Raw genomic sequence first — 27,412 nt, forward strand, 5'->3', positions numbered from 1 at the left:
TATGTATTTGACTTGTGTTTAGCATTTGACACTGCTGTTCATGTCTTCTTGAAATGCTGTCTTCCTTGACCAGTTCTGGTTTTCCTCCTACATTTTTGAACATTGTTTCCTTCTTCATTCATTTAATAAAAAAAATTTATTGAGTGCTGACTATATGCCAGACCTTATTTCAACATGCTGGAGATATGGTAGCAACAAAACACACCTAAGACCCGACTCTTACGGAGTTTACATTCAAGTTCTCTTTGAAGCTTCTCTTTTTCTGCTTGTGTGTTTAATGTTAGTGTTCCTCAGCATTCCAGTCTAGGCCCTCATGTGTCTTAAACATTCACCTGGGCAGTAGTATCTGCCTCCAGTTCTTCACTCACTTCCATCTTGCTTCTCATGTATTTGTTTCCAGCTCAGCCCTCGCTATGGAGTTCTAGATGTGTGTATGCAATATGCAACTGCCTACTTATTATCTCCACTTGTAAGTCCCATAAGCATCTCAATTTCAGTGAGTCCTAAATTAAAGTTTTTCTGTCCTCTGCCCAACCACCAAAGCTACTTGTCCTTTTGGATATCTGTTTTGGATACCGAAATGCACCAAATAGAAATCTGGATATTATCTTTTAATCCTTTTCCTCTACATCAGTCAGTCACCAGGTTTTACCAGTTTACATTTCTAATTTCTTTATCCAGTTTTCTCCATTCTCACAGCCACTTAAAAATCAAGCCTCCATCCAGTATTCTAGCAACCTTCTAACTGGTTTACCTGATTCCTCTCCTGTCTTGCTCTAATTCATTTTTTGTAAAACAGCAAGAATAATTTGCCTTAAAGACATACTTCATTTTGTCACCCTTCTGCATAAAACTTTTCATTGATTCCCCATTGCCCTCACTGGCCTTTCATGATCTGGCCCTGATATTTCTCTGCAACTTCATCTCTTGCCATTTCTTCTTCCCTTTACCCCACCCCCTCCCCTGCACCCAACCCCCACCCCATACTTCCTCTTTTTTTTTTTTTTTTTTGAGACAGTCTTGTTCTGTTGCCCAAGCTGGAGTGCAGTGGCATGATCTTGGCTCACTGCAACCTCTGCCTCCTGGGTTCAAGTGATTCTCCTGCCTTGGCCTCCCGAGTAGCTGGGATTACAGGTGTATACCACCACACCTGGCTAGTTTTTGTATTTCTAGTAGAGGTGGGGTTTCACCATGTTGGCAAGGCTGGTCTCGAACACCTAACCTCAAGTGATCTGCCTGCCTCGGCCTCCCAAAGTGCTGGGATTATAGATGTGAGCCACCACGCCTGGCCCACCCATACTTATTTTAAGCTTTATCCACATAGATCTACCTGCTACTTGATGCATATGCTTCCATCAGAGAGCAGGAACTGTTTCCGGTTCTTCTTTGTATCCACAGTACAGAGCTGGCATCTAGTAGTGCTCAATAAATATTTGTTGAATGAGTGGCCTCTGAACTTCACAGCATAGGTGTTTAGCTATCTCTTTTTGTCTTATATTCAGATTATAATCCAAAGTCGTCTGGATCAGAGTATGGAGGAGAATCAGGACTTAAAGGTATGTCAAGACATACATATTTTACCCCTTAAAAACATTATGGGGGCCGGGCGCGGTGGCTCACGCCTGTAATCCCAGCACTTCAGGAGGCTGAGGTGGGCAGATCACAAGGTCAGGAGATCGAGACCATCTTGGCTAACATGGCAAAACCCTGTCTCTACTAAAAATACAAAAAATCAGCCGGGCGTGCTGGCACACATCTGTAGTCCCAGCTACTCGGGAGGCTGAGGCAGGAGAATTGCTTGAACCCAGGAGGAGGAGGTTGCAGTGAGCAAAGATCGTGCCACTGCACCCCAGCCTGGGCAACAAAGCGAGACTCCATCTAAAAAACAAAACAAAACAAAAAACCATTATGGGAATGTTACACAACTTCAAGAGGGAAAGGGATTTCAGAATTAGAATCTTTCCTGTATCTGTATTATGTCTTTTCTTAAAAGAGAGAGATACATCCCAAATATGTCAGGAAGGTAGTACCTTTTTAATCCTGGTGGTAGGTAATAGAATTTCAGTGTCATTGGTTGTACCATTCTGTATGTTTGAAATATTTCATGGTTATTATTCTTTAATTAAAAGAAAAAAAAGTGTATCTAATACCAGTACAGTCTTTTTTTATAAATACTTCTCAGAATTATTTTAGGTTAGTGATTCCTAGCTTTTCTTTCAGTCATAAGTATATGACTAAAGCCATTAACCCTCTCCCTGCAAGTATGCATGTATGTTTGCACTCATACTCATAGACATGAATATTTTTTTTGGAGACAGAGTCTGGCTCTGTCACCCAGGCTGGAGTGCAATGGTGCGGTCTCAGCTCACTGCAACCTCCGCCTCCCAGGTTCAAACGATTCTCCTGCCTCAACCTCCCAAGTAGCTGGGACTACAGGTGCCCGCCACCATCCCCGGTTCATTTTTGTATTTTTAGTAGAGATGGGGTTTCACTATGTTGGCCAGGCTTGTCTCGAACTGCTGACCTTGTGGTCCGCCTGCCTTGGCCTCCCAAAGTGTTGGGATTATAGGCGTGAGCCACCGTGCCTGGCCAACATGAATTTTTAATAGAGCAACTTTTATTTATTTGTTTTGTTTTGTTTTTTGAGACAGAGTCTCTGTCACCTAGGCTGAATGTCATGGCATGATCATGGCTAGCTGCAGCTTCGACCTCCCAGCCTCAAGCGATCCTCCCACCTCAGCCTCCCTAGTAGCTGGGGCTTCAGGAATGCACCACCATGCCTGGCTAATTTTTGTGTTTTTTGTATAGATTGCTCTCGCCTTGTTGCCTAGGCCGGTCTTGAACTCCTGGACTCAGGTGATTCTCCCATCTTGGCCTCCCAAAGTGCTGGGATATAGGCATGAACCACTGTTCCCAGCCTAATAGAGCAACTTTTGAGCCTATCTGTGGAGTCCAATTTACAGATCCCCATTTTAGATATGTTAATTGCAAACTCTTGATGTGATACAATAGGAAGAGAAGAGATCGGGGTCTGGGTTATGGTTGTTCCCCTTCTAAAATCTATTTCCTAGTGACAATCGTGTACATATATTTTATCTATTGTAAGGGAATGTTAATTACTCAGTATTTCATTATTAGTTGAAATGTGTTTTTGTTTGACTCACAAAGAAACACTCCAACCCTTTGCTGAACATTAAGAATAGAGATAATTATTTAATGACATTGGGGGTAGGCATATTTAGATATCATATATTTAGTGAGAGGGATTTAGATTATTATAATTAGGTTTTCCTGTTGGTGAAGATTGCTAAATATAGAAATGAGAGCCTGTGGGAATGATGGGGTATCTTCTTTCTTGGCAACTCTTCTCTACCTGAGCAGTTGAGCCTGGGTGCCAACAGAGAAGAACAGAATGGTTCTCTTCTTGTTTCTGTGGATTAGCCTGTACTGCTCACTGGACCAGAGCTGTTGTCTGCCTTAGTAGAGGGTTAATTTTTCATGGAATGATCAACTGGGTTTTGTCCTCTTGCCGACAGAATGAGGTAATGCAGTCTGAAGCAACCCAGATGTCACCATCTGATCTAACTATATTTGGTTTGCAGAAGGAGCTGCTGAAATGTAAACAAGAAGCCAGAAACTTACAGGGGATAAAGGTAAAAAAGAAGACATTTAATTCTTTAAATAAAGTCTCTGCAATGTAAAGTAGTCTACTGGTGAGTGGTGAGAGGTGGAATTTTCTGTGGACCTTTAGTAGCTCTGTGCTATTGGTAAGGAAAGGGCTTTGTGGGAGGGAAGTGAGACATGTCGAGGAATATACCTTTGACTTGCTGAGGCTTATTTCTAGTGGTTATGATTCACGGTGCTGCCGTTTCCATCTGTGCCACCTTGATTGTCTCTGTATGTAAAAGAACCCTCTTCAATGTGAAAGAATGTCCTTTAGGGCCGGGCGCCGTGGCTCATGCCTGTAATCCCAGCACTTTGGAAGGCCGAGGCGGGCAGATCACGAGGTCAGGAGTTCGAGACCAGCTGGCCAACATGGTGAAACCCCGTCTCTACTAAAAATACAAAAAAATTAGTTGTGCGTGGTGGCAGCACCTGTAATCCCAGCTACTTGGGAGGCTGAGGCAGGAGAATCGCTTGAATCCAGGAGGAGGAGGTTGCAGTGAGCTGAGATCACTCCATTGCACTCCAGCCTAGGTGACAAGGCGAGACTCCGTCTCAAAAAAAAAGAAAAATAAAAAAGAATATCCTTTAAAAAATTGTTATTTACTTTGTTTTTGAATAGTTAACTAACATTCAAATAATTTTAAAGGTATAAAAAGATAAACCATGAAAAGTCTGCCTGCCAGCTGTCCCCTCAGTCACCTAGTACTCTTTCCTAGAGGCATCTTTTTTTTCTTTTTTTTTTTTTTAATCTTGACACGGACTCTCACTCTGTTGCCCAGGCTGGAGTGCAGTGGCGTGATCTTGGCTCACTGCAATCTCCACCTCCCAGGTTCAAGTGACTCTCCTGCCTCAGCCTCCCAAGTAGCTGGGATTACAGGTGTGCACTATCACACCCAGCTACTTTTTGTATTTTGAGTAGAGACTGGGTTTTAGCATGTTGGCCAGGCTGGTCTTGAGCTCCTGACCTCAGGTGATCCACCCGCCTCGGCCTCTCAAAGTGCTGGGATTACAGGTGTGAGCCACCACGCCTGACCTCCTAGAGGCATCTTAATAGTTATCAGCACATATGTGTGTGTATCATTTTCCCCCACGGTTTTACCCAAATAGTAGTGTACCAGAAATACAACTTGACACCTTGCTTTTTTTCACTTAGTAGTATATCTTCGAGCTCATTCTATGTCAGTAGTACCTAAAGACTTTCCTAGGTCTTTTTTTATGGCTGTATCATATTCCATTGTTTTCCACTGTATACATACATATATATGCTAAATAATTTATTATATATGAAAATTTCTAGTTTTTGCTAATATAAACAATGATCTAACTAACAGCCTTGAATATAAGTTGTTTTGTTTTTTCTGAGACGAAGTCTTGATCTGTTGCCCAGAGCTGGAGTGCAATGGTATGATCTCGGTTCACTGCAACCTCCGCCTCCCAGGTTCAAGCAATTCTCCTGCCTCAGCCTCCCAAGTAGCTGGGATTACAGGCGTGTGCCACCACGCCCAGCTAATTTTTGTATTTTTAGTAGAGAGAGGATTTCACCATATTGGCCAGGCTGGTCTCAAACTCCTAACTTCGTGATTCGCGCGCCTTGGCCTCCCAAAGTGCTGGGATTACAGGCGTGAGCCACCGTGTCCAGCCTGAATATATGTTATTCCACCCAAATGGGAGTATATCTGTGGAATAAAACCTAGAAGTAGAAGAGGATGTTTTTACATTGCTGCTTTTCCCCTCTTCCTTGCACATCCATTGATGGGCTAGACTAGAGTTATCACTCAGCAACATTTTCCAAAGTATATTTTGTAGGCTTAGTACTTTTGAAACACTTTAAAAAACAAATGTGTTCCATGGTCAGATAAATTTGAGAAATGCTCTGCAGTCTTGAAGACTCACTGTGACTAACAACAAATAAAGGATCTGAAAAGGTCTGTCGTAAAGAGGTTGGCCTAAAAATGATTTAGAATTAATAACCACAGAAGTGTCTTTTCTTCCATGTAATGTCATGTGGCACATTAATGTCCCATGGAGCACATTTTGGGAAATATTCCTTTGAACTACTGATGCCAAGGGTATCTTAGACTTCCTTTACTATGTACTGTCATGGCAGAGAGTATAATTAAGAATGGGCTCCCACATTCTTCATAGTCTGTACCATTTCTTTGCAGTCTGTAAAGAGAGAAAAGTCACGACAAATATATTAGAATGCAGCCCTAGTCCATTAGTTCTATTTGAAGCCACCATGGTTGATGGAATGTGTCATAACTGTCCTTATAAGCAAGGATATCCAGCTCACCTTTTGTTAGGCATGATAGGAACCAAGAGGTTCAAGCCGAGGGAAAGAAAGCCTAATGCTATTAAGATCCTAGGAAATTGGGAAGAGGAATCATGAATCAAAGAACAGTTCTGCTCAGTGGAAAGATAATTCTAATCCTGGTCCAGACTAGGCATTGGAAGCCATTGGAAGCAGGTTAGCAGCAAGGCTCTGGAAGCCAGCCTAGGAGTGATTTCAGGGATTCTTTAACAACAGAGTGGCGGATGAATAGGGCCCATCTCTCCAGGAAATGGGGACTGGGAAGAGAGGTAGAGGGAAAAAGAGCTACTCTAGATTGAGTATTTATATGCCCAAGATATAGATGAGAAAGCCCAGGTGGGAGAAATAGAGTGCATTGTCCAAGGTTAACATCACAAAAGTAGTAAGTGGTAGCTTTATAATTTGAATCTATGTCTATCTGATCCCAAAGTCCAGTCATTCTCTCTCGAATACACCATGCTATCAGGATTGAGGGTGGGGACGAATAGTAAGCAGAGAAAAAAATCAGGTTTCAGTAAGTTTCATAGAATAGTGGAAAGGATTTTGCTCTGGATGCCAGTTTCCTAGAGGGGGACAGAAAAAAACCCCTTCTCAGCAACTCGTGGCAAGACCCTTTTACTCCATTTGTCTTCCAGTCTGCCATAACGAATGCTGGAAACACATTAAAGGGTTTAGTAATTTGTAATAACAACTGGCTGATTGATGAATTGAGACAACAATAATTAGTGTGCTTTTTCCCCTAGGATGCCTTGCAGCAGAGATTGACTCAGCAGGACACATCTGTTCTTCAGCTCAAACAAGAGCTACTGAGGGCAAATATGGACAAAGATGAGCTGCACAACCAGAATGTGAGTTAAATGAATGAGCCTTGACCTCAGTGAGCCCCATTAGCAGAACAGGTTAGTGCATGAAGTGCTATTAGACTGGCCATCCTAATCTCTTATCTTGCTTCTGGGATGCCTGCCCTAAGTGTCTGCAATTATTTTTATTCCCCATTAGACTCATCTCTGTTCCTAGGTGAAAGCCCACATCATACTGGGCAGGAAGGTCCTTGATCTCCTCTTCAACTTTGAGGACACTGAGATACCGAGGCAAAATTGTGGTTCTACAGTCTAATTACTTCACTAACAACATGGAGAGCAGCTGTGTATTTTTACCATCATACCCTCTCTGTGCTGCATACTGTAACTGCCAGCATTAACTATGGTTACTAAGTAGCTGGTTTCCTTGAGGATTAGCAGGCAGTACCTGCATGCCATGAATTCTTTCTTATCCTTGCAGGTGGATCTGCAGAGGAAGCTAGATGAGAGGAACCGGCTCTTGGGAGAATATAAAGTAAGAGTGAATATCAGTTTGGAAATGCCTTCCACTGACCTTTCATGAACAGCCCATTATTGTTGCTCAAAAAGCACTTAAGTATTCTATTCTCATCCTTGCTTTTTAATTTTTTTTTATCCTTGCTTTTTAGAAGGAAGCATTTTTCTGTGTCCCCTGATGCACTAGCCCTGAAGAATAGATGGCACAGCTAGGAGAGGGAGTACAGGACTAGGGGTCTAGAAACTTCAGTTCTAGTCTTACCTTTATCTCTGACTAGTATGAATGGCTCATACTGGTCCTCCTACAAATGACAGTTCCCTTCTTCATTACTCTTGAAGAATCCTTTGCACTATGTAAGACTATTATGGTGCGTAAAGTCTTCCTGGTATATTTTAAGGAAAGGACTTTCTTTTCCTGAGGCTCTACTTTACTTGAGTGGAAGTTATATTACAGAGGGCGAACTTTTCAGTGCCCCTGGTTTTGCCACTCATCTGAAAGCTCTATCTCTATTGCAGAAAGAGCTGGGGCAGAAGGATCGCCTCCTTCAGCAGCACCAGGCCAAGTTAGAAGAAGCACTCCGGAAACTCTCTGATGCCAGTTACCACCAGGTCAGAACATATTCAGCCACTGACTCTCCTGCCCCTTTGGCCCAAAGAAATCCTTTTCTGATTTAGTGTCTGTTTTGCAGGTGGATCTAGAGCGAGAGCTAGAACACAAAGATGTCCTCTTGGCTCACTGTATGAAAAGAGAGGCAGATGAGGTAACCTAGACCCTGTGTTCTCCCTCCCACATTTATGAAGCAAACGGGGCGATGGTGTTTCTGACTCAGAGCTGAACCAAGGCCACAGGCTCGTTTGTTAGGAGACTCTATGATGAGCTAGTTAAGAGTACAGGTTCCAGAATAAGAAAATCTGGTTTCACGTTCTACCTTTACCACTCCTACGTTGTGTGGCCTTCAGTTGCTTATCTTCTGAACCTTAGAAATAGGGCTTATTTGGAAAATGGAAATAATAGTGATTCAGTCCATCATTATGAAAAATATATGAGGTAATCCACATAAATAACTAAGGACAGTCCTGTTGGATCCACTTGGCATAGAGTCAGACTCAAAAAATATTCACCATGGCCTGGCACAGTGGCTCACATCTGTAATCCTAGCACTTTGGGAGGCCAAGGCAGGTGGCTAACTTGAGGTCAGGAGTTTGAGACCAGCCTGGCCAACGTGGTGAAACCCTGTCTCTACTAAAAATACAAAAATTAGCCAGGCAAGATGGCACGGGCCTGTAGTCCCAGCCACTCAGGTGGCTGAGGCAGGAGAATCGCTTGAACCCAGGGAGGGGCAGAGGTTGCCATAGGCTGAGATTGTGCCACTTCACTCCAGCCTGAGTGACAGAGCAAGACTCTGTCCCAAAAAACGAAACAAAACATCTATATATATATTCACCATTATTTTTAAATTACTGAAGCAAAGCCAGGCAGTGCTGGAGCAGCATTCTGAGGCTCTCCAGTGCTGTGGCAGAGGCTAGGTTGTGGCCTCCAGGTGGAGGTTAGCATTTCCTTCATTTACATCCAACAATGCGTACTAAGTGTCAAGTGCTGGGCATACAGCAGTGACCAAAAGGGGAAAAAAATCTATACTTAAGAACGATACATTTTAATAAAGAGAGCCATTAAACAGACAGACAATTATATACTTCGTCAGGAACTGATAAATGTAAAGAAGAAAAATAAGACAGCACATCTGGTTTACAATTCTCCCTTTAACAAGCAACATTTCTTCATGCTGCTATAGGTGACCAACTACAACAGTCACAACTCTCAAAGCAATGGTTTTCTCCTTCCAACAGCAGGAAAAGGAGCTGCTTCAATCAGCAACAGAGGGGTAGGTACCTGGATTGACAGAGACCTGCCATTTCTCACTGAAACCAAAGAGTGCCAAACCCACGGCCAGTGGATGAGGCCTTTTATATTCCAGTTCCCTAATTCCTGGGTCTGTGGAGTGTGTAAAGATGTGAGGCACTTGCTATACAAAATTAAGAATTAGTGGAGAAACCATAGGCCTGCTTCTGTGGGGGAAACAAAATCTCTTCTGGAAACTTCAGCCCAGTGGTTGGGATGTAGCACCGGGCCATGCCAGCAGCACCTTATTTTTGCCCACAGACCAGCGACCTGCAGCTTGTTCGAGATGCTCTCCGCAGCCTGCGCAACAGCTTCAGTGGGCACGATCCTCAGCACCACACCATTGACAGCTTGGAGCAGGGCATCTCCAGCCTCATGGAGCGCCTGCACGTTATGGAGACGCAGAAGAAACAAGAAAGAAAGGTAACCTTCTTGCTGTGGTGTCTCTCTTAGGCAAGCTCCTGAGAAAGCCGGGTTTTAAGAATGTTAATTGAGATGAAGGCAGGGTGAAGAGATACAAGACCCTGTTAAAGCTTAGAGTTGTTTTTCTCTATTAGTTTTTCTCTCAGTGGAACTGACTATTCATTATGGTATGACAATCCAGAGACATTATGGTATGACAATCCAGTGTTCATGGTCACACTGGCTCCCAGCAACTGTAGCTGTGTAAGGATTGTGGCTCTTGACCCCACAGGGTCTCCCTTTACTGCTTCTTCCCCTCCCACCTACCCCTGAATGAGCTTGGCATTGGATGAGAAAATATATGGAAAATACATTGGAAACCAGAGAGCCTTTCATATATATTATTATTGTTAGGATAAATATATTCGATTTTATATGTTGTGGAAGAGGTGGTAGAAAAATATGTAGTATTTTAAGCACACTTTTATGATTTAAATTTCTTGGTTAAGTTCTCCCATTGATCATAACTCTTGTGATTTTTATGTGGCTCCCCAGGTTCGAGTCAAGTCACCCAGAACTCAAGTAGGTAGTGAATACCGGGAGTCCTGGCCCCCTAATTCAAGTAAGTACCCATTTTTGCTCAGTAGGGACTCCTAGCATATTAGACCAGGAATTTAGTATTTTTCACACTACCAATATTTTGGGGATGTAATTTTTCTTGTAGTACTTCACTTATATACTATTTTGTTTCTGTAGAAATACTGGAATTGAGTTAGTTCTAAGACCATGAAGACATATGCCATCATCACCCCCAGTGCCATTTAGCCACATGCAGGCAGGATGCTGTTGACTCAGAGAGGCTAAAATATCTTTGAAGAACATACAAGCTCAAAACATTTATGCTGAAAAAGCAAAATATAAAACAACAAAAACACATACATACATAAATTTTCCTACACTCCCAGATAGCACAAAAAAATGTCCACTTCCTCCTTGAAGCAAGGCATTTAATTTTTTTGGAGATATTCTTAAACCTTTGAGCGCTGAGGCTGGGTGCAGTGGCTCACGCCTGTAATCCCAGCACTCTAGGAGGCTGGGGTGGGCGGATCACCTGAGGTCAGGAGTTCAAGACCAGCCTGGCCAACCTGGTGAAACCCCATTTCTACTAAAAATACAAAAATTAGCCAGGTGTGGTGGCACACGCCTGTAATCCCAGCTACTCAGGAGGCTGAGGCAAGAGAATCACTTGAAGCCAGGAGACGGAGGTTGCAGTGAGCCAAGATTGCGCCATTGCACTCCAGCCTGGGCGACAGAGTTAAGACTCCATCTCAAAAAAACAAAACAAAACAAAACAAAAAACTTTGAGTGCTTAAGGCATTTAGTTTAAGTCCTGCAAAATGTTTGCACCATCTAGTGGCCATGGCTAGAAAGTGTATTTTAATCTGCTCCATGCCCACTCTATATTTTTTCCCATTTGTTCAAACTTGTTGGAAAGCTACCCTGCCTGGTAATTCCTATTTTAGTTTGTATTTTGCCTTTTGTGGCTTAGTAATGTTCACGTTTTCTTATTTTTTAATCAAGCCTAATCGAAAGGTATCTAAACAATAATTTATAAAAAACAAATAGTAAAAAGCTGACTAGAAACAGTTTTGTATGTTACATATAAATTTTTAAAAGCACATTGAGAAACCTAAATTAAAATACTGAAAATACTTGCAAAAATATGAAATGTAAAATTTTTTTGTAGAGTAAATAAAATAGCATTTCAAACCTCTGATCCCAGATATCTTTTCCTCTTGGATGAGGTATCTATGCTGGGAATGAAACAATTTTTTTTTTTTTAGCGGCGGGGGATGGAGTTTCGCTCTTGTTGCCCAGGCTGGAGTGCAGTGGCGCGATCTCTGTTCACTGCAACCTCTGCCTCCCGGGTTCAAGTGATTCTCCTGCCTCAGGCTCCCCAGTAGCTGGGATTACAGACGTGCACCACCACACCTGGCTAATTTTTGTATTTTTAGTAGAGATGGGGTTTCGCCATGTTGGCAATGAATTATTTTATTACCAGAATTAGTTCCAGTTTCCTTTTCTAGCAGTGTTTCAAAATAGTCGTTTCTATTGTTTGGAGAGGATTTTTATTATTATTTTATTCATTGATTTCTTCAGATTAGTGTAAACTGCCAATATAAACAGGTGTACTTAGAAATTTCTTTTTTAAGTATAATAAACTCCCCCCTAGAAAAATTACTTTGCGCATATATAGTATTTAAAATATTACAAATAAATCTACAGCTGCTTGAAAACTAAGTTGTTAATCTAATGCTTCCAGTGGTATCTGTATTCACAAACAAGCTGAAATGTCTCTTATCTGAAAATACAAAAACTTGTGTAACTCTGGCCAGCTCTCTAGCTACTGACTTATTTCTCTTATTCCTCTACATCAAAATTCTTAAAAGAATGGTCTATACGTGGCTGGGCGCGGTGGCTCAAGCCTGTAATCCCAGCACTTTGGGAGGCCGAGACAGGCGGATCACAAGGTCGGGAGATCGAGACCATCCTGGCTAACATGGTGAAACCCCGTCTCTACTAAAAATACAAAAAACTAGCCGGGCGAGGTGGCGGGCGCCTGTAGTCCCAGCTACTCGGGAGGCTGAGGCAGGAGAATGGCGTAAACCCAGGAGGCGGAGCTTGCAGTGAGCTGAGATCCGGCCACTGCACTCCAGCCTAGGCAACAGAGCGAGACTCTGTCTCAAAAAAAAAAAAAAAAAAAAAAAAAAAAAAAGAATGGTCTATACGTGCTCTCTTTTCTTCCTCACTTCCTGTTCACTACTCAACCCACTACAGTCTTTTATCTGTTACTCTGCTTAGTGTTCTTCTGGTTGGGTTACTGTTGACTTTTTTGTTGCCTAATCAAGTGGTTACTTTTTAAACCTTATCTTTCATTGTCTTTTCAAAAGCATTGACTATTCTCTAAAAGTCTCCTGGAAACTTTCTTCTTCAGTTTCAGTGTCATTCAGATATTTATTTAACATATTTACTGAGCATCCATTATTCACCATCAACGTTAGATGCTGGAGATATAGAGATGAACAAGTTCGATTTGCCACTGGCAGGTAGTGAAGTCAATACTGAGTTTTCCTTCTAGTCCTTCCTGAATCTCATTTTATTCTGCTCTAATTCTTGAATGTTGATGTGTCCTGGGATTCCATCCAATTGAAGCCTAAACCTAAGCCTTTTCATATTGTCTTCGGCATCAAGTGATCTCTTCCACTCCCTGGCTTTAACTACACTTGTGTGCCGATTATTTTTATGTTTTATCTCAAATCTCAGTTCTTTTCTGAGCCTCAGTACTATTTTTTATTTTTTTTTATTCATTTTGAGACAGAGTCTTGTTCTGTTGCCCAGGCTGGAGTGCAGTGGTATGATCTCAACTCACTGCAAGCTCTGCCTCCCGGGTTCAAGCGATTCTCCTGCCTCAGCCTCCTGAGTGTCTGGGATTACAAGCGCGTGCCACGACACCCGGCTGATTTTTTGTATTTTAGTAGGGACAGGGTTTCACTGTGTTGCCCAGGCTGGCCTTGAACTCCTGAGCTCAGGCAATCCACCCACCCCGGCCTCCCAAAGTGCTGGGATTACAGGCATGAGCCACCGCGCCCAGCCTAGTACTATATTTTTAAATGTAAACTAGATCTCTCTCTCTGTAGGTCCCAAGGCACTGTAAAGTCATGTCCAAAACTGGACACAAAATAATAGAGAGGGAAAAATACAGAATATACAATCAAACAGATCTAGGGTACAGTTTTGGCTCTGCCATTCAGCACAGTGTGTGACCATGGGCAAAATGTTAATGTCACTGAATCTTAGTTTCCTTTTTTATGGAACCAAAGTAATATTGAAGAATTTGAGCATGAAATGAAATGAAATGAAATGAAATCATCTAGTGTACTGTGGAGCATATGAGAGATGCAAGGCAAATGCTTCTCATTCCCCTCTGGCTGTGCCCTTTCTCTTTCCTTTTCAACGTAATTAAATTTCCTGAAAGAGTAATGTACTTTCTGAACCCACTTCCTTTCTTGCCCTTTACTCTTAAGAGAAAACAGTAATTATTTCAGATTTAAAGTAAAACAATAGATTAGTGAAATCAAATTGAGAGCTCATATAAAAACCCATATAACCACAGAATGTTCTTTTCAACCAATGGTGCTTGGGACAACTGGATATTTCCATGAAATAGGACCCCCTACTTCACACCATATACCAAAGTTAACTCAGACTATAGATCAATGACTTCAATATAAGAGCTTAAAGCTATAAAGTTCTTAGAAGAAAACATAGAGGAAAATATTCATGACCTTGGATTTGGCAGTGGATTCTTAGATAGGACATCAAAAGCATGAGCAACAAAAGATAAAAGATAAAATTGGCCTGGGCACAGTGCCTTATGCCTGTAATCCCAGCACTTTGGGAGGCCGAGGTGGGATATCACCTGAGATTGGGAGTTTGAGACCAGCCTGGCCAACATGGTGAAACCCCATCTCTGCTAAAAATACAAAAATTAGGTAGGTGTAGTAGTGGGCACCTGTAATCCCAGCTACTCGGGAGGCTGAGGCAAGAGAATCACTTGAACCTGGGAGGCAGAGGTTGCAGCTAGCTGAGATTGCACCACTGCACTCCAGCCTGGGCTACAGAGGGAGACTTTGTCTCAAAAATAATAATAATAAAATAAAATAAATAAATAGATAAAAGATAAAATTGGACTTCATCAAAATTAGAAACTTTTTTGTATAAAAGAACTCTATCGAGAAAGTAAGTAGACAACCTACAGAATAGGAGAAAATATTTGCAAATCATATTGTTTGATAAGGATCTAGGATCCAGAATATATAAAGAACTCTTACAACTCAACAGCAAAAGGACAAACAACCCAAGAGAAAACAGGCAAAATACTTGAATAGACATTTCTCCAAAGAAGATAAAGAAATGGCCGGCCAGCTGTGGTGGCTCACACCTGTAACTTCAGCACTTTGGGAGGCCGAGGTGGGCAGATCATGAGGTCAGGAGATAGAGACCACCCTGGCCAATGTGGTGAAACCTCATCTCTACTAAAAATACAAAAATTAGCTGGGTGTGGTGGTGCGCACCTGTAGTCCTAGCTACTCAGTGAGTGAGGCAGGAGAATTGCTTGAACCTGGAAGTTTGATGTTGTAGTGAGCTGAGATTGTGCCACTGCACTCCAGCATGGCACCAGAGCAAGATACTGTCTAAAAAACAAAACAAAACAAAAAAAATGGCCAATAAACCCATGAAAAGATGCCCCAAATCATTAGTCATTAGGGGAATGCAAATCAAAACCACAGTGAGACACCACTTTACACCTACTAAATGGTGTCAAAAATGGAGAATAATAAGTGTCGGTGAGAATGTGGAGAAGTTGGAGCTGTCCTACATTGCTCTGGGGATGTAAATGGTGCAGCTGCTATGGAAGACAGTTTGGCACTTCCTCAAAAAGTTAAACATGGAGTTACCATATGACCCAAAAGAATTGAAAACAGGAGTTCAAAAAAACGTGTACGTCTATGTGCCTAGCAGTCATATTCACAATATTCAAAAAGTAGAAACACCTCAGATGTCCATCAACTGATGAATGGATAGACAAATTCTAATATATGCATACAGTGGAATATTATTCACCTATAAAGAGGAATGAAGCACTGATTCATGCTACAACGGGAATGAACCTGGAAAACATTAAGCGAAGTGGAAGATGCCAGACACAAAAGGGCACATATTGTATAAGTTCATTATATAAAATGTCCAGAAAAGGCAAATCCATAGAGACAGAAAGTAGAGTGGGTTAGCCAGATTCCAGGGTCAGGAGCGAGGGAGGAATAGCTAATAACCACTCAGTGCATACAGATTTTCTTTTGGGATGATGACAGTGCTCTGGAACTGGATAATGGTGGTTGTTTGCACATCATTTTAAATGTACTAAATGCCATTGAATTGCACACCTTAAAATGGTTAAAATGGTGAATTTTACTACAATATTTAAAAAGTGAGATTTTGTAAAAAATAGTAGTTCTGCCTTCTACCTAGGATGTAGAAAGCCAGAAAGAGCCTTGCTTCTACCGAAACAACAAGAAAAAGTTGGATAATCTGAAAAATCGTAACTTTCTTGAACCCATCAGAGAGATGAAATCATAGTGCAATCAACTAACCTGAAAAAGAAACAGGTGCCTACAAAGAGAGATAGGATGAAAGTACTGGCTCACTTGTGGTAGAGCCTGGGAGGAAGACGGGGCCACTATACAATAGATAAGAATTCAGCTGAGATTTTTTTTTTTTTTTTTTTGAGACGGAGTCTTGCTCTTGTTGCCCAGGCTGGAGTGCAATGACACAATCTCGGCTCATTGCAACCTCTGCCTCCCAGGTTCAAGCGATTCTCCTGCCTCAGCCTCCCAAGTAGCTGGGATTACAGGTACCCACCACTACACCTGGCTAATTTTTGTATTTTTGGTAGAGATGGGTTTTCACCATGTTGGCCAGACTGGTCTTGAACTCCTGACATCAGGTGATCTGCTCGCTTCGGCCTCCCAAAGTGTTGGGATTACAGGGGTGAGCCACTGCACCCCTGAGATTTTTAATTATTTGCTAAAGGCTGAGAAGACAGTATAGGAACCTTGGGAGCCACAGACACAAGAGGAATTTGCACCCACTTGCAGATACTTTTTCATGACTACCAGGTGCTTATGAAAAGATTGGTTGTGACAGTGAGATATCATCTCACTCCAGTTAAAATGCCTTTTATCAAAAAGACATTTGACACAGCGGGCATGTGAAAAAAAAAAAAAGGATGCTAACAAGGATGCAGAGAAAGGGGAAGGAATATTATACACCATTGGTGGGCATGTAAATGAGTATAGTTACAATAAAAAACAGTGTGGACATTCCTCAAAAAAAAAAAAAAAAAATACAAATAGAGCTACCATATGAGCCAGCAATTCCACTGCTGGGTATATATCCAAAAGAAAGGAAATCAGTATCTCAAAGAGGTATCTGTGTTCCCATGTTTATTGCGGCACTATTTCCAATAGCCAAGGCCGGTCACAGTGGCTCGTGCCTGTAATCCCAGCACTTTGGGAGGCTGAGGCAGGAAGATAGCTTGAGCTCAGGAATTTGAGATCAGCCTGGGCAACATAGCAAGACCTTGTCTCTACTAAAAATAAAATTAGCTGGGCATGGTGGCACACGCTTGTAGTCCCGGCTACTCAGGAGGCTGCAGTGGAAGGACAGCTTTAGCCTGGGAGATAAAGGCTGTGGTGAGCTATGGTTTGTGCCACTGCACTCCAGAGTGAGATCCTGTCTCAAAAACAAAACAAAACACCAAATAAACAAAAACACAATAGCCAAGATATAGAATTCATTGAAGTGACCATCAACAGATGAGTGGATAAAGAAAAAAAAAAATATATATATATATATATATATGCAAAGGAATATTATTATTCTGCTATAACAAAGCATAAAATCCTTTCTTTTGCAGCAACACGGATGGAGCTAGATCTTATTATGCGAAGTGAAATAGGCCAGGCACAGAAAGACAAATACCACATGTTCTCTACTAATATGTGGGAGCTAAAAAAAAAATGTATCTCATGGAGATAGAGAGTAGATTGGTGGTAACCAGAACCTGGGAAGGCTTGGGGAGGGTGACAGAGAGGTTGGTTAATGGATACAAAAATACATTTAGATAAAAGGAGTGAGATCTAGTGTTTGATAGGAAAGTAGGGTGACTATAGCTATAATTTATTGTATAGTTTGAAATAGCTAGGCTGGGCATGGTGGCTCATGCCTGTAATCCCAGCACTTTGGGAGGCTGAGGCAGGTGAAACCTTGTTCTCTACTAAAAATACAAAAATTAGCAGGTGTGGTGGCAAGCACCTGTAATCCCAGCCACTTGAGACACAAGAATCGCTTGAACCCAGGAAGCAGAGGTTGCAGCGAGCTGAGATCGCACCACTGCACTCTAGCCTGGGCGACAGAGTGAGACTGTCTCAAAAAGGAAAAATAAAAAAAAAAAGAGCTAGAAGAATTGGGATGTTTTAATATAAAGAAAAGATAAATGTAGGCCAGGTGCGGTGGCTCACACCTGTAATCCCAGCACGTTGGGAGGGCGAGGCAGGTGGATCACCTGAGGTTGGGAGTTCGAGACCAGCCTGACCAACATGGAGAAACCCTGTCTCTACTAAAAATACAAAAATTAGCCAGGTGTGGTGGCACATGCCTGTAATCCAGCTACTCAGGAGGCTGAGGCAGGAGAATCGCTCGAACCCAGGAGGTTGAGGTTGTGGTGAGCCGAGATTGCGCCATTGCACTCCAGCCTGGGCAAGAAGAGTGAAACTCTGTCTCAAAAAAAAAGGAGAAAAGATAAATGTTTGAGGTGATGGATATCCCAGTTACTCTGACTTGATCACTGCACATTGTATGCACGTATCAAAATAACACGAGCCAGGCATGGTGGGCTTTCGCCTGTAATCTCAGCTACTTGGGAGGCTGATGTGGGAGTATTATTTGTGTCCAGGGATTTGAGACCAGCCTGGGCAACATAACAAAACCCCATCTTAAAAATATATATATATGCCGGGTGCGGTGGCTCACACCTGTAATCCCAGCACTTTGGGAGGCCGAGGCGGGCGGATCACAAGGTCAGGAGATTGAGACCATCCTGGCTAACACGGTGAAACCCCGTCTCTACTAAAAATACAAAAAAATTAGCCAGGCATGGTGCCGAGCGCCTGCAGTCCCAGCTACTTGGGAGGCTGAGGCAGGAGAATGGCATTAACCCGGGAGGCGGCGCTAGCAGTGAGCTGAGATCGCGCCACTGCACTCCAGCCTGGGTGACAGAGCGAGACTCCGTCTCAAAAAATAAACAAAAAAACCCCACATATATATGTATATAATCTAAAAATACGTATAACTAATATGTATCAATTTAAAAATTAATAAAATATGCTTTTGGTTAAAAAAAGGTTGGTCATGGGGCTAGAGTCTAAAAAAACCCTCCCTCCCTCCTTCATGGAGCAAGGGGGCAGCTGCCACTGCAGGAAAGGCATGAAGCCACATCTGGACCATTCTCGCTTATGGAGCAAAGCCTTGAGCCACTGAGGAAGGGAGGCAAATCCTGTTGACCCCTCCGTCCCTGCTGTAGGCAAAGGTGAAGACCCATTACAACTAGTGGCGATGGAAAGGAAAAGGAACACTACCTTGGCAGAGGGGCAGGAAACTATCTTGGACTCAGATTATAAGAGGTCGCCTGACACTGAGGAAGGGACAGGATCACTGAGAAAACCCCACTTAAAAACTGGGGCTGCATGAGGACAACCGAGAAGCACTGCTTGTCTCCCACCACCACAGGAGCAAGCACTGTTTAATTAGCAGCAGTGGACTGCTTCTGAGGCAGGAAACAGCATACAGAGGCTGACCCAGGCACAGGCACATGAGGAAAGCCTACAGCTGAGGGAGGGGAAGGAACATCGAGGAACAACTCTCCAACAACCAGCTGTCCCTAAACCTAACTCTAGAAGACTTGGAAAATGGTGGTGCACTGAAGGTAACCTTAACAAAAAACTCAATCCCAGCTCAGCTTCTGACCAAATTAACTCAACTGTCCCCGCTAATGGCCTGGAAGAACAAACAGTGTGCCCATTTCTAAACAGATATTTTTACCTCTGTCTCTCCTGTCTTAACATATGTCTGGCATTCAGTAAGAAATTATGAGGCACCCACAAGAGCAAGAGAAAAACTAAGCCACTGTGAAGAGCAAAAGCAGTCAACAGAACCAAACTCAAATGTGACAAGGATGTCGAAACCAGCAGACAAGGAATTTAAAGTAACTATGATTCATATGTTAAAGGCTGTAGTGAAAATGTTGATAACATGCACATACAGGTGAGGAAGACTCAACCAGCTACTGTTTATAGGAAACCCACTATAAATATAATGATATAAATGGATTTAAAAGTCAAAAGATGGATAAAGATATACCATGGAAACACTAATCAAAAGGAAGTGTGGTTATATTAGTATCTGATGAAGTATACTTGAGAACAAGGAATATTTCCAGGTATAAAGATGATACATAATGATAAAAAGGTCAACTCACCAAGAAGACATAATAATCCTAAATGTGTGTATACCCAATAACAGCTTTGAAATACATGAAGCAGGAGGCCAGGCACTGTGGCTCATTGTAATCCCATGCATTTTAGGAGGCTGAGGCAGGAGGATCACTTGTGCCCAGAAGTTTGAGACAAGTCTGGGCAACATGGTGAGACTCTGACTCTACAAAAAAAAAAAATTTTTAAATTAGCCAGGTGTGGTGGCATATGCCTGAAGTCCTAGCTACTTGGGAGGCTGAGGCAGGAAGATCACTTGAGTCTGGGAGTTGGAGGCTGCACTCCAGCTTGGGCAACTGGGTGACAGAATGAGACACTGTCCTCCCTCCTCTCCCCCTCAAAAAATACATGAAACAAAAACTGAAAGGAGAAATAGATAAATCTAGTTACAATTGGAGGCTTTAATATTTCTTTTGCGTAATCAGTAGAAGTAGCGTACAGAACATCAATAAGAAGATAGAAAACCTGGGCCGGGCGCAGTGGCTCATGACTGTAATCCCAGCACTTTGGGAGGCCAGGGCGGGCAGATTACTTGAGGTCAGGAGTTCGAGACCAGCCTGGCCATCATGGTGAAACCCCCATCTCTTGGAGGCTTTAATATTTCTTTTGCAGTAATCAGTAGAAGTAGTGTACAGAACATCAATAAGAATATGGAAAACCTGGGCCAGGCACGGTAGCTCACGACTGTAATCCCAGCACTTTGGGAGGCTAAGGTGGGCAGATTACTTTAGGTCAGGAGTTTGAGACCAGCCTAGCCAACATGGTGAAACCTCTGTCTCTATTAAAAATATAAAAATTAGCCGGGCATGGTGGCAAGTGCCTGTAACCCCAGCTACTTGGGAGGTTGAGGCAGGAGAATCACTCGAACCTGGGAGGCAGAGGTTGCAGTGAGCCAAGATCGTGCCACTGTACTCCAGCCTGGGTGTCAGGGTAAGACTCCGTCTCAAAAACAAACAAACAAACAAAACAAAAAACAAAAACCACCTGGACAGCACTACCAACCAGCTCTTTCTAATTGACATTTAGAGAATACTCTAAATGTTTCAAGTGCATTTGAAACATTTACCAAGATAGGCTACATTCTGGCCATAAAACAAAACAAATTTTTTAGAATTGAATTTATGCAGTGTTGTTTATGGAATTAATCCAGACAGAGGTCAACAGAAAAATATCTGGAAAAATCCCCAAATATTTGGAAATTGAACAACATATTTCTAAGTATCCTTTGGGTCAAAGAGGAATTCATAAAGGAAATTACAAAATATTTTGAATTGAATAGAAAATGAAAACACAATAAAAATTTGTGAGATGTGACAAAAACAGTGCTTAGAAGGAAATTCATAGCATTAAGTACTCTTTATACATGAGAAGAGTTTTCTTTTTTTTTTTTTTTTTTTTTGAGACGGAGTCTCGCTCTGCCGCCCAGGCTGGAGTGCAGTGGCCGGATCTCAGCTCACTGCAAGCTCCGCCTCCCGGGTTCACGCCGTTCTCCTGCCTCCGCCTCCCGAGTAGCTGGGACTACAGGCGCCCGCCACCTCGCCCGGCTAGTTTTTTGTATTTTTTAGTAGAGACGGGGTTTCACCATGTTAACCAGGATGGTCTCGATCTCCTGACCTCGTGATCCGCCCGTCTCGGCCTCCCAAAGTGCTGGGATTACAGGCTTGAGCCACCGCGCCCGGCCGAGAAGAGTTTTCAATGAATGAACTCAATAATTTAAGCTACCTTAAGAAACATGATAAAGAAAAGCAAACTAAATTCAAAGCAAGCAAAAAGAAGAGATAAATATGAGACTGGAAATAAAATACACTGAAACTAGAAAATAGGGAAAAAAATCAACCCAAAATTTGGTTATTTGGAAAGTTTAATAAAGTTGATAAATCTGTAGACAAACTGACCAAGATAAAAAGATAGAAGATACCAATATTAGAAGTGAAGCAGGCAGGGCACAGTGGTTCACGCTTGTAATCCCAGCACTCGGGAGGCCAAGGCGGGTGGATCACTTGAGGTGAGGAGTTCGAGACCAGCCTGGCCAACATGTCGAAACCCCATCTCTACTAAAAATACAAACACCAGCCATGCATGGTGGCAGGTGCCTGTAATCTCAGCTACTCGGGCGGCTGAGGCAGGAGAATCACTTGAACCCAGGAAATGAGGAGGCAGAAGTTGCAGTGAGCCAAGATTACACCACTGTACTCTAGCCTGGGCAACAGAGTGAGACTGTCTCAAAAAAAAAAAAAAGAAGAATTGAAAGAGGCAACATTACTATAGATGTTGTAAACATTAAAAGCACAATAAAGAAGTATTAGAAAAAACTTTTTATTCATAAATTTAACAACTTTGACAAAATGGATAAATTCCTTAAAAGATACAAACTACCAAAACTTAAAAGAAAATAGATAACCTAGTTTTATAGTTATTAAAGAAATTTAATTTTTAGTTTGAAATCCTCCATTGAAGAAAACTCCAGGACCAGATGGGTGCACTTCAGGAATAAATAATACCAATTCTACGTAAATCCTTCTAGAAAGTAGAAGAGAATGGAATACTTCCCAGTACATTTTATTTTACCCTGACACCAAAACCAGTATCTCTAATGAACACAGATGCAAGGAAAAGAAAGAAAAGGCATAGAGATTGGAAAGGAAGGCACAAAACAGCCTCTGTTTATAGATAACATGATTGTCTATATAGAAAATCCCAAAGAAACTATAATAAAGTCACTGTGTCTAAGAAGTAACTTTAGTATGGCCTGTGTTGTAGATGACATGACTGTCTAAGAAGAAAATCCCAAAGAATCTATAATAAAGCTATTATATCTAAAAAGGGAGTTTAGCAAAGTCACAGGACACAAGGTCAACTAAAAAAAAAACTACTACTTGTATATACTAGCAATGAATATTTGGAAATGGAAAAAATTGTAAAAGAATCACTTATAGTAACACCAGAAATTCCCCCATGAGGGCTGGGTGTGGTGGCTCAAGCCTGTAATCCCAGCACTTTGGGAGGCCAACGTGGGAGGATCACTTGAGGCCAGGTGTTCAAAACCAACCTGGCCAACATAGCAAGACCCCATCTCTTCGAAAAAGAAAAACCTGGGACAGGTTCCAAGATAGCCAAATAGGAACAGCTCCGGTCTGCAGCTCCCAGCGGGATTGACACAGAAGACAAGTGATTTCTGCATTTCCAACTGAGGTACCTGGTTCATCTCATTGGACAGTGGGTGCAGTCCATGGAGGGCGAGCCAAAGCAGGGCGGGACATCACCTCACCCAGGAAGTGCAAGGTGTTGGGAGATTTCCCTTTCCTAGCCAAGGGAATCCCTGACAGACTGTACCTGGGAAAAATGGGACACTCCTCCCCCAGATACTGTGCATTTCCATTTCCTGGTCTTAGCAAACGCAGACCAGGAGATACTGTCCAGTGCCTGGCTTGGGGGGTCCCACACACACGAAGGCTTGCTGACTGCTAGCACAGCAATCTGAGATCACACTGTGAGGCAACAACCTGGCAGTGGGAGGGGCGTCCGCCATTGCTGAGGCTTGAGTAGGTAAACAAAACTGCCTGGAAGCTCGAACTAGGCGGAGCCCACCACAGCTCAGCCAGGCCTGCTGCCTCTGTAGACCCCACCATTGGGGGCAGGGCATAGCTGAACAAAAGACAGCAGAAACTTCTGCAGACTTAAATGTCCCTGTCTGACAGCTCTAAAGAGAGCAGTGGTTCTATCAGCACGGTGTTTGAGCTCTGAGAACGGACAGACTCCTCAAGTGGGTCCCTGACCCCCGTGTAGCCTAACTGGGAGATACCTCACAGTAGGGGATGACTTACACCTCATACAGGCAAGTGCTCCTTTGGGACAAAGCTTACAGAGGAAAGATCAGGCAGCAATATTTGCTGTTCTGCAATATTTGCTGTTCTGCAGCCTCCACTGGTGATACCCAGGCAAACAGGGTCTGGAGTGGACCTCCAGCAAACTCCAACAGACCTGCAGCTGAGGGACCTGACTGTTGGGAGGAAAACTAATGAACAGAAAGGAATAGTATCAACATCAACAAAAAGGACATCCACACCAAAACCCCATCTGTAGGTCACCAACATCAAAGACCAAAGGTAGATAAAACCACAAAGACGGGGAGAAACCAGAGCAGAAAAGCTGAAAATTCTAAAAACCAGAGCACCTCTTCTCCTACAAAGGATCACAGCTCCTTGCCAGCAACAGAACAAAGCTGGACGGAGAATGACTTTGACGAGTTGACAGAAGTAGGCTTCAGAAGGTTGGTAATAACAAACTTCTCCGAGCTAAAGGAGGATGTTCAAACCCATCGCAAGGAAGCTAAAAACCTTAAAAGAAGATGAGATGAGTGGCTAACTAGAATAAACAGTGTAGGGAAGACCTTAAATGACCTGATGGAACTGAAAACCGTGGCACAAGAACTTCGTGACACATGCACAAGCTTCAATAGCCAATGCGATCAAGTGGAAGAAAGGGTATCGGTGATTGAAGATCAAATTAATGAAATAAAGTGAGAAGAGAAGTTTAGAGAAAGAAGAGTAAAAAGAAACAAACAAAGCCGCTAAGAAATACAGGACTATGTGAAAAGACCAAATCTACGTTTGATTGGTGTACCTGAAAGTGACGGGGAGAATGGAACCAAGTTGGAAAACACTCTTCAGGATATTATCCAGGAGAATTTCCCCAACTTAGCAAGGCAGGCCAACATTCAAATTCAGGAAATACAGAGAACACCACAAAGATACTCTTCAAGAATAGCAACCCAAGACACATAATTGTCAGATTCACCAAGGTGGAAATGGAGGAAAAAATGTTAAGGGCAGCCAGAGAGAAAGGTCAGGTTACCCACAAAGGGAAAGAGACTAACAGCAGATCTCTTGGCAGAAACTCTACAAGCCAGAAGAGAGTGGGAGCCAATATTCAACATTCTTTAAAAAAAAAATTTTCAACCCAGAATTTCATATCCAGCCAAATTAAGCTTCATAAGTGAAGGAGAAATAAAATCCTTTATGGACAAGCAAATGCTAAGAGATTTTGTCACCTCCAGGACTGCCTTATAAGACCTCCTGAGGGAAGCACTAAACATAGAAAAGAACAACCTGTACCAGCCACTGCAAAAACATGCCAACTGTCAAGACCATCGATGCTATGAAGAAACTGCATCAATTAATGGGCAAAATAACCAGCTAACATAATAATGACAGGATCAAATTCACACATAACAATGTTAACCTTAAATGTAAATGGGCTAAATGCCCCAATTAAAAGTGATAGACTGGCAAATCAGATAGAGTCAAACCCATCAGTGTGCTGTACTTAGGAGACCCATCTCACGTGCAGAGACACACATAGGCTCAAAATAAAGGGATGGAACAAGATCTACCAAGGAAATGCAAAGAAAAAAAAGGGGGGGCGGTTGAAATCCTAGTCTCTGATAAAACAGACTTTAAACCAACAAAGATCAAAAGACACAAGGCCATTACATAATAGTAAAGGGATCAATTCAACAAGAAGAGCTAACTATCCTAAATATATATGCACCCAATACAGGAGCACCAATATTCACAAAGCAAGTCCTTAGAGACCTACAAAGAGACTTAGACTCCCATACAATAATAATGGGAGACTTTAACACCACACTGTCAACATTAGACAGATCAATGAGACAGAAGGTTAACAAGGATATCCAGGACTTGAACTCAGCTCTGCACCAAGCAGACCTAATACACATCTACAGAACTCTCCACCCCAAATCAACAGAATATACATTCTTCTTAGCACCACATCATACTTATTCTAAAATTGACCACATAGTTGGAAGTAAAGCACTCCTCAGCAAATGTAAAAAACAGAAATCACAACAAACTGTCTCTCAGACCACAGTGCAATCAAATTAGAACTCAGGATTAAGAAACTCACTCAAAAGCGCACAACTACATGGAAACTGAACACCCTGCTCCTAAATGACTACTGGGTACATAACGAAATGAAGGCAGAAATAAAGATGTTCTTTGAAACCAATAAGAACAAAGACACAACATACCAGAGTATCTGAGACACATTTAAAGCAGTGTGTAGAGGGAAATTTATAGCAGTAAATGCCCACAAGAGAAAGCAGGAAAGATATAAAATTGACACCTTAACATCACAATTAAAAGAACTAGAAAAGCAAGAGCAAAGAAATTCAAACGCTAACAGGAGGCAAGAAATAGCTAAGATCAGAGCAGAACTGAAGGAGATGGAGACACCAAAAAAACTTCAAAATATCAATGAATCCAGGAGTTGGTTTTTTGAAAGGATCAACAAAACTGATAGACGGCTAGCAAGACTAATAAAGAAGAAAAGAGAGAGGCATCAAATTGATGCAATAAAAAATGATAAAGGGGATATCACCACCCATCCCACAGAAATACAAACTACCATCAGAGAATACTATAAACACCTCCACCAAATAAACTAGAAAATCTAGAAGAAATGGACAAATTCCTGGACACATACACCCTCCCAAGACTAAACCAGGAAGAAGTTGAATCTCTGAATAGGCCAATAACCGGCTCTGAAATTGAAGCAATAATTAATAGCCTACCAACTAAAAAATGTCCAGGACCAGATGGATTTACAGCTGAATTCTACCAAAGGTACCAAGAGGAGCTGGTAGCATTCCTTCTGAAACTATTCCAATCAACAGAAAAGGAGGGACTCCTCCCTAACTCATTTTATGAAGCCAACATCATCCTGATACCAAAACCTGGCAGAGGCACAACAAAAAAAGAGAATTTTAGGCCAATATCCCAATGAACATCGATGCGAAAATCTTCAATAAAATACTGGCAAACCGAATCCAGCAGCACATCAAAAAGCTTATTCACCATGATCAAGTCGGCTTCATCCCTGGGATGCAAGGCTGGTTCAACATACTCAAATCAATAAATGTAATGCATCACATAAACAGAACCAAAGACAAAAACCACATGATTATCTCAATAGATGCAGAAAAGGCCTTCAACAGAATTCAACAGCCCTTCATGCTAAAATCTCTCAATAAACTAGGTATTGATGGAATGTATCTCAAAATAATAAGAACTAGTTTTACAAACCCACAGCCAATATCATACTGAATGGGCAAAAACTGGAAGCATTTCCTTTGAAAACTGGCACAAGACAGGGATGCCCTCTCTCACCACTCCTTTTCAACAGTATTGGAAGTTCTGGCCAGGGCAATCAGGCAAGAGAAAGAAATAAAGGGTATTCAGTTTGGAAAAGAGGAAGTCAAATTGTCTATGTTTGCAGATGACATGATAGTATATTATAAAACCCCATCATCTCAGCCCAGAATCTCCAGAATCTCCGCAAAGTCTCAGAATACAAAGTCAATGTGCAAAAATCACAAGCATTCCTATACACCAATAACAAACAGCCAAATCATGAGTGGACTCCCATTCACAATTGCTACAAAGAGAATAAAATACCTAGGAATCCAACTTACGAGGGATGTGAAGGACCTCTTCATGGGGAACTACAAACCCCACTGCTCAAGGAAATAAAAGAGGACACAAACAAATGGAAGAACATTCCATGCTCATGGATAGGAAAAATAAATATCATGAAAATGGCCACACTGCCCAAGGTAATTTATAGA

The 27,412-nt window shown here is 42.1% G+C and overlaps 1 protein-coding gene across 6 annotated transcripts in view; it reads left to right on the top strand.

The window, feature by feature from the left end:
- Positions 1-27,412, top strand: part of DIXDC1 (DIX domain containing 1) — a 99,006-nt gene that overhangs the window by 59,392 nt on the left and 12,202 nt on the right. For all 6 annotated transcript variants that reach the window (XM_073021019.1, XM_073021013.1, XM_073021023.1 and 3 more), the window contains 9 exons: positions 1,503-1,556; positions 3,603-3,653; positions 6,721-6,825; positions 7,259-7,312; positions 7,810-7,902; positions 7,983-8,054; positions 9,087-9,176; positions 9,455-9,616; positions 10,151-10,217. In XM_073021019.1, the coding sequence (XP_072877120.1) occupies positions 1,503-1,556; positions 3,603-3,653; positions 6,721-6,825; positions 7,259-7,312; positions 7,810-7,902; positions 7,983-8,054; positions 9,087-9,176; positions 9,455-9,616; positions 10,151-10,217 (748 nt within the window). The remainder of the gene's footprint in view (positions 1-1,502; positions 1,557-3,602; positions 3,654-6,720; positions 6,826-7,258; positions 7,313-7,809; positions 7,903-7,982; positions 8,055-9,086; positions 9,177-9,454; positions 9,617-10,150; positions 10,218-27,412) is intronic.

Source organism: Chlorocebus sabaeus, chromosome 1 (assembly GCF_047675955.1).
Source record: "Chlorocebus sabaeus isolate Y175 chromosome 1, mChlSab1.0.hap1, whole genome shotgun sequence".
NCBI lineage: Eukaryota > Metazoa > Chordata > Mammalia > Primates > Cercopithecidae > Chlorocebus > Chlorocebus sabaeus.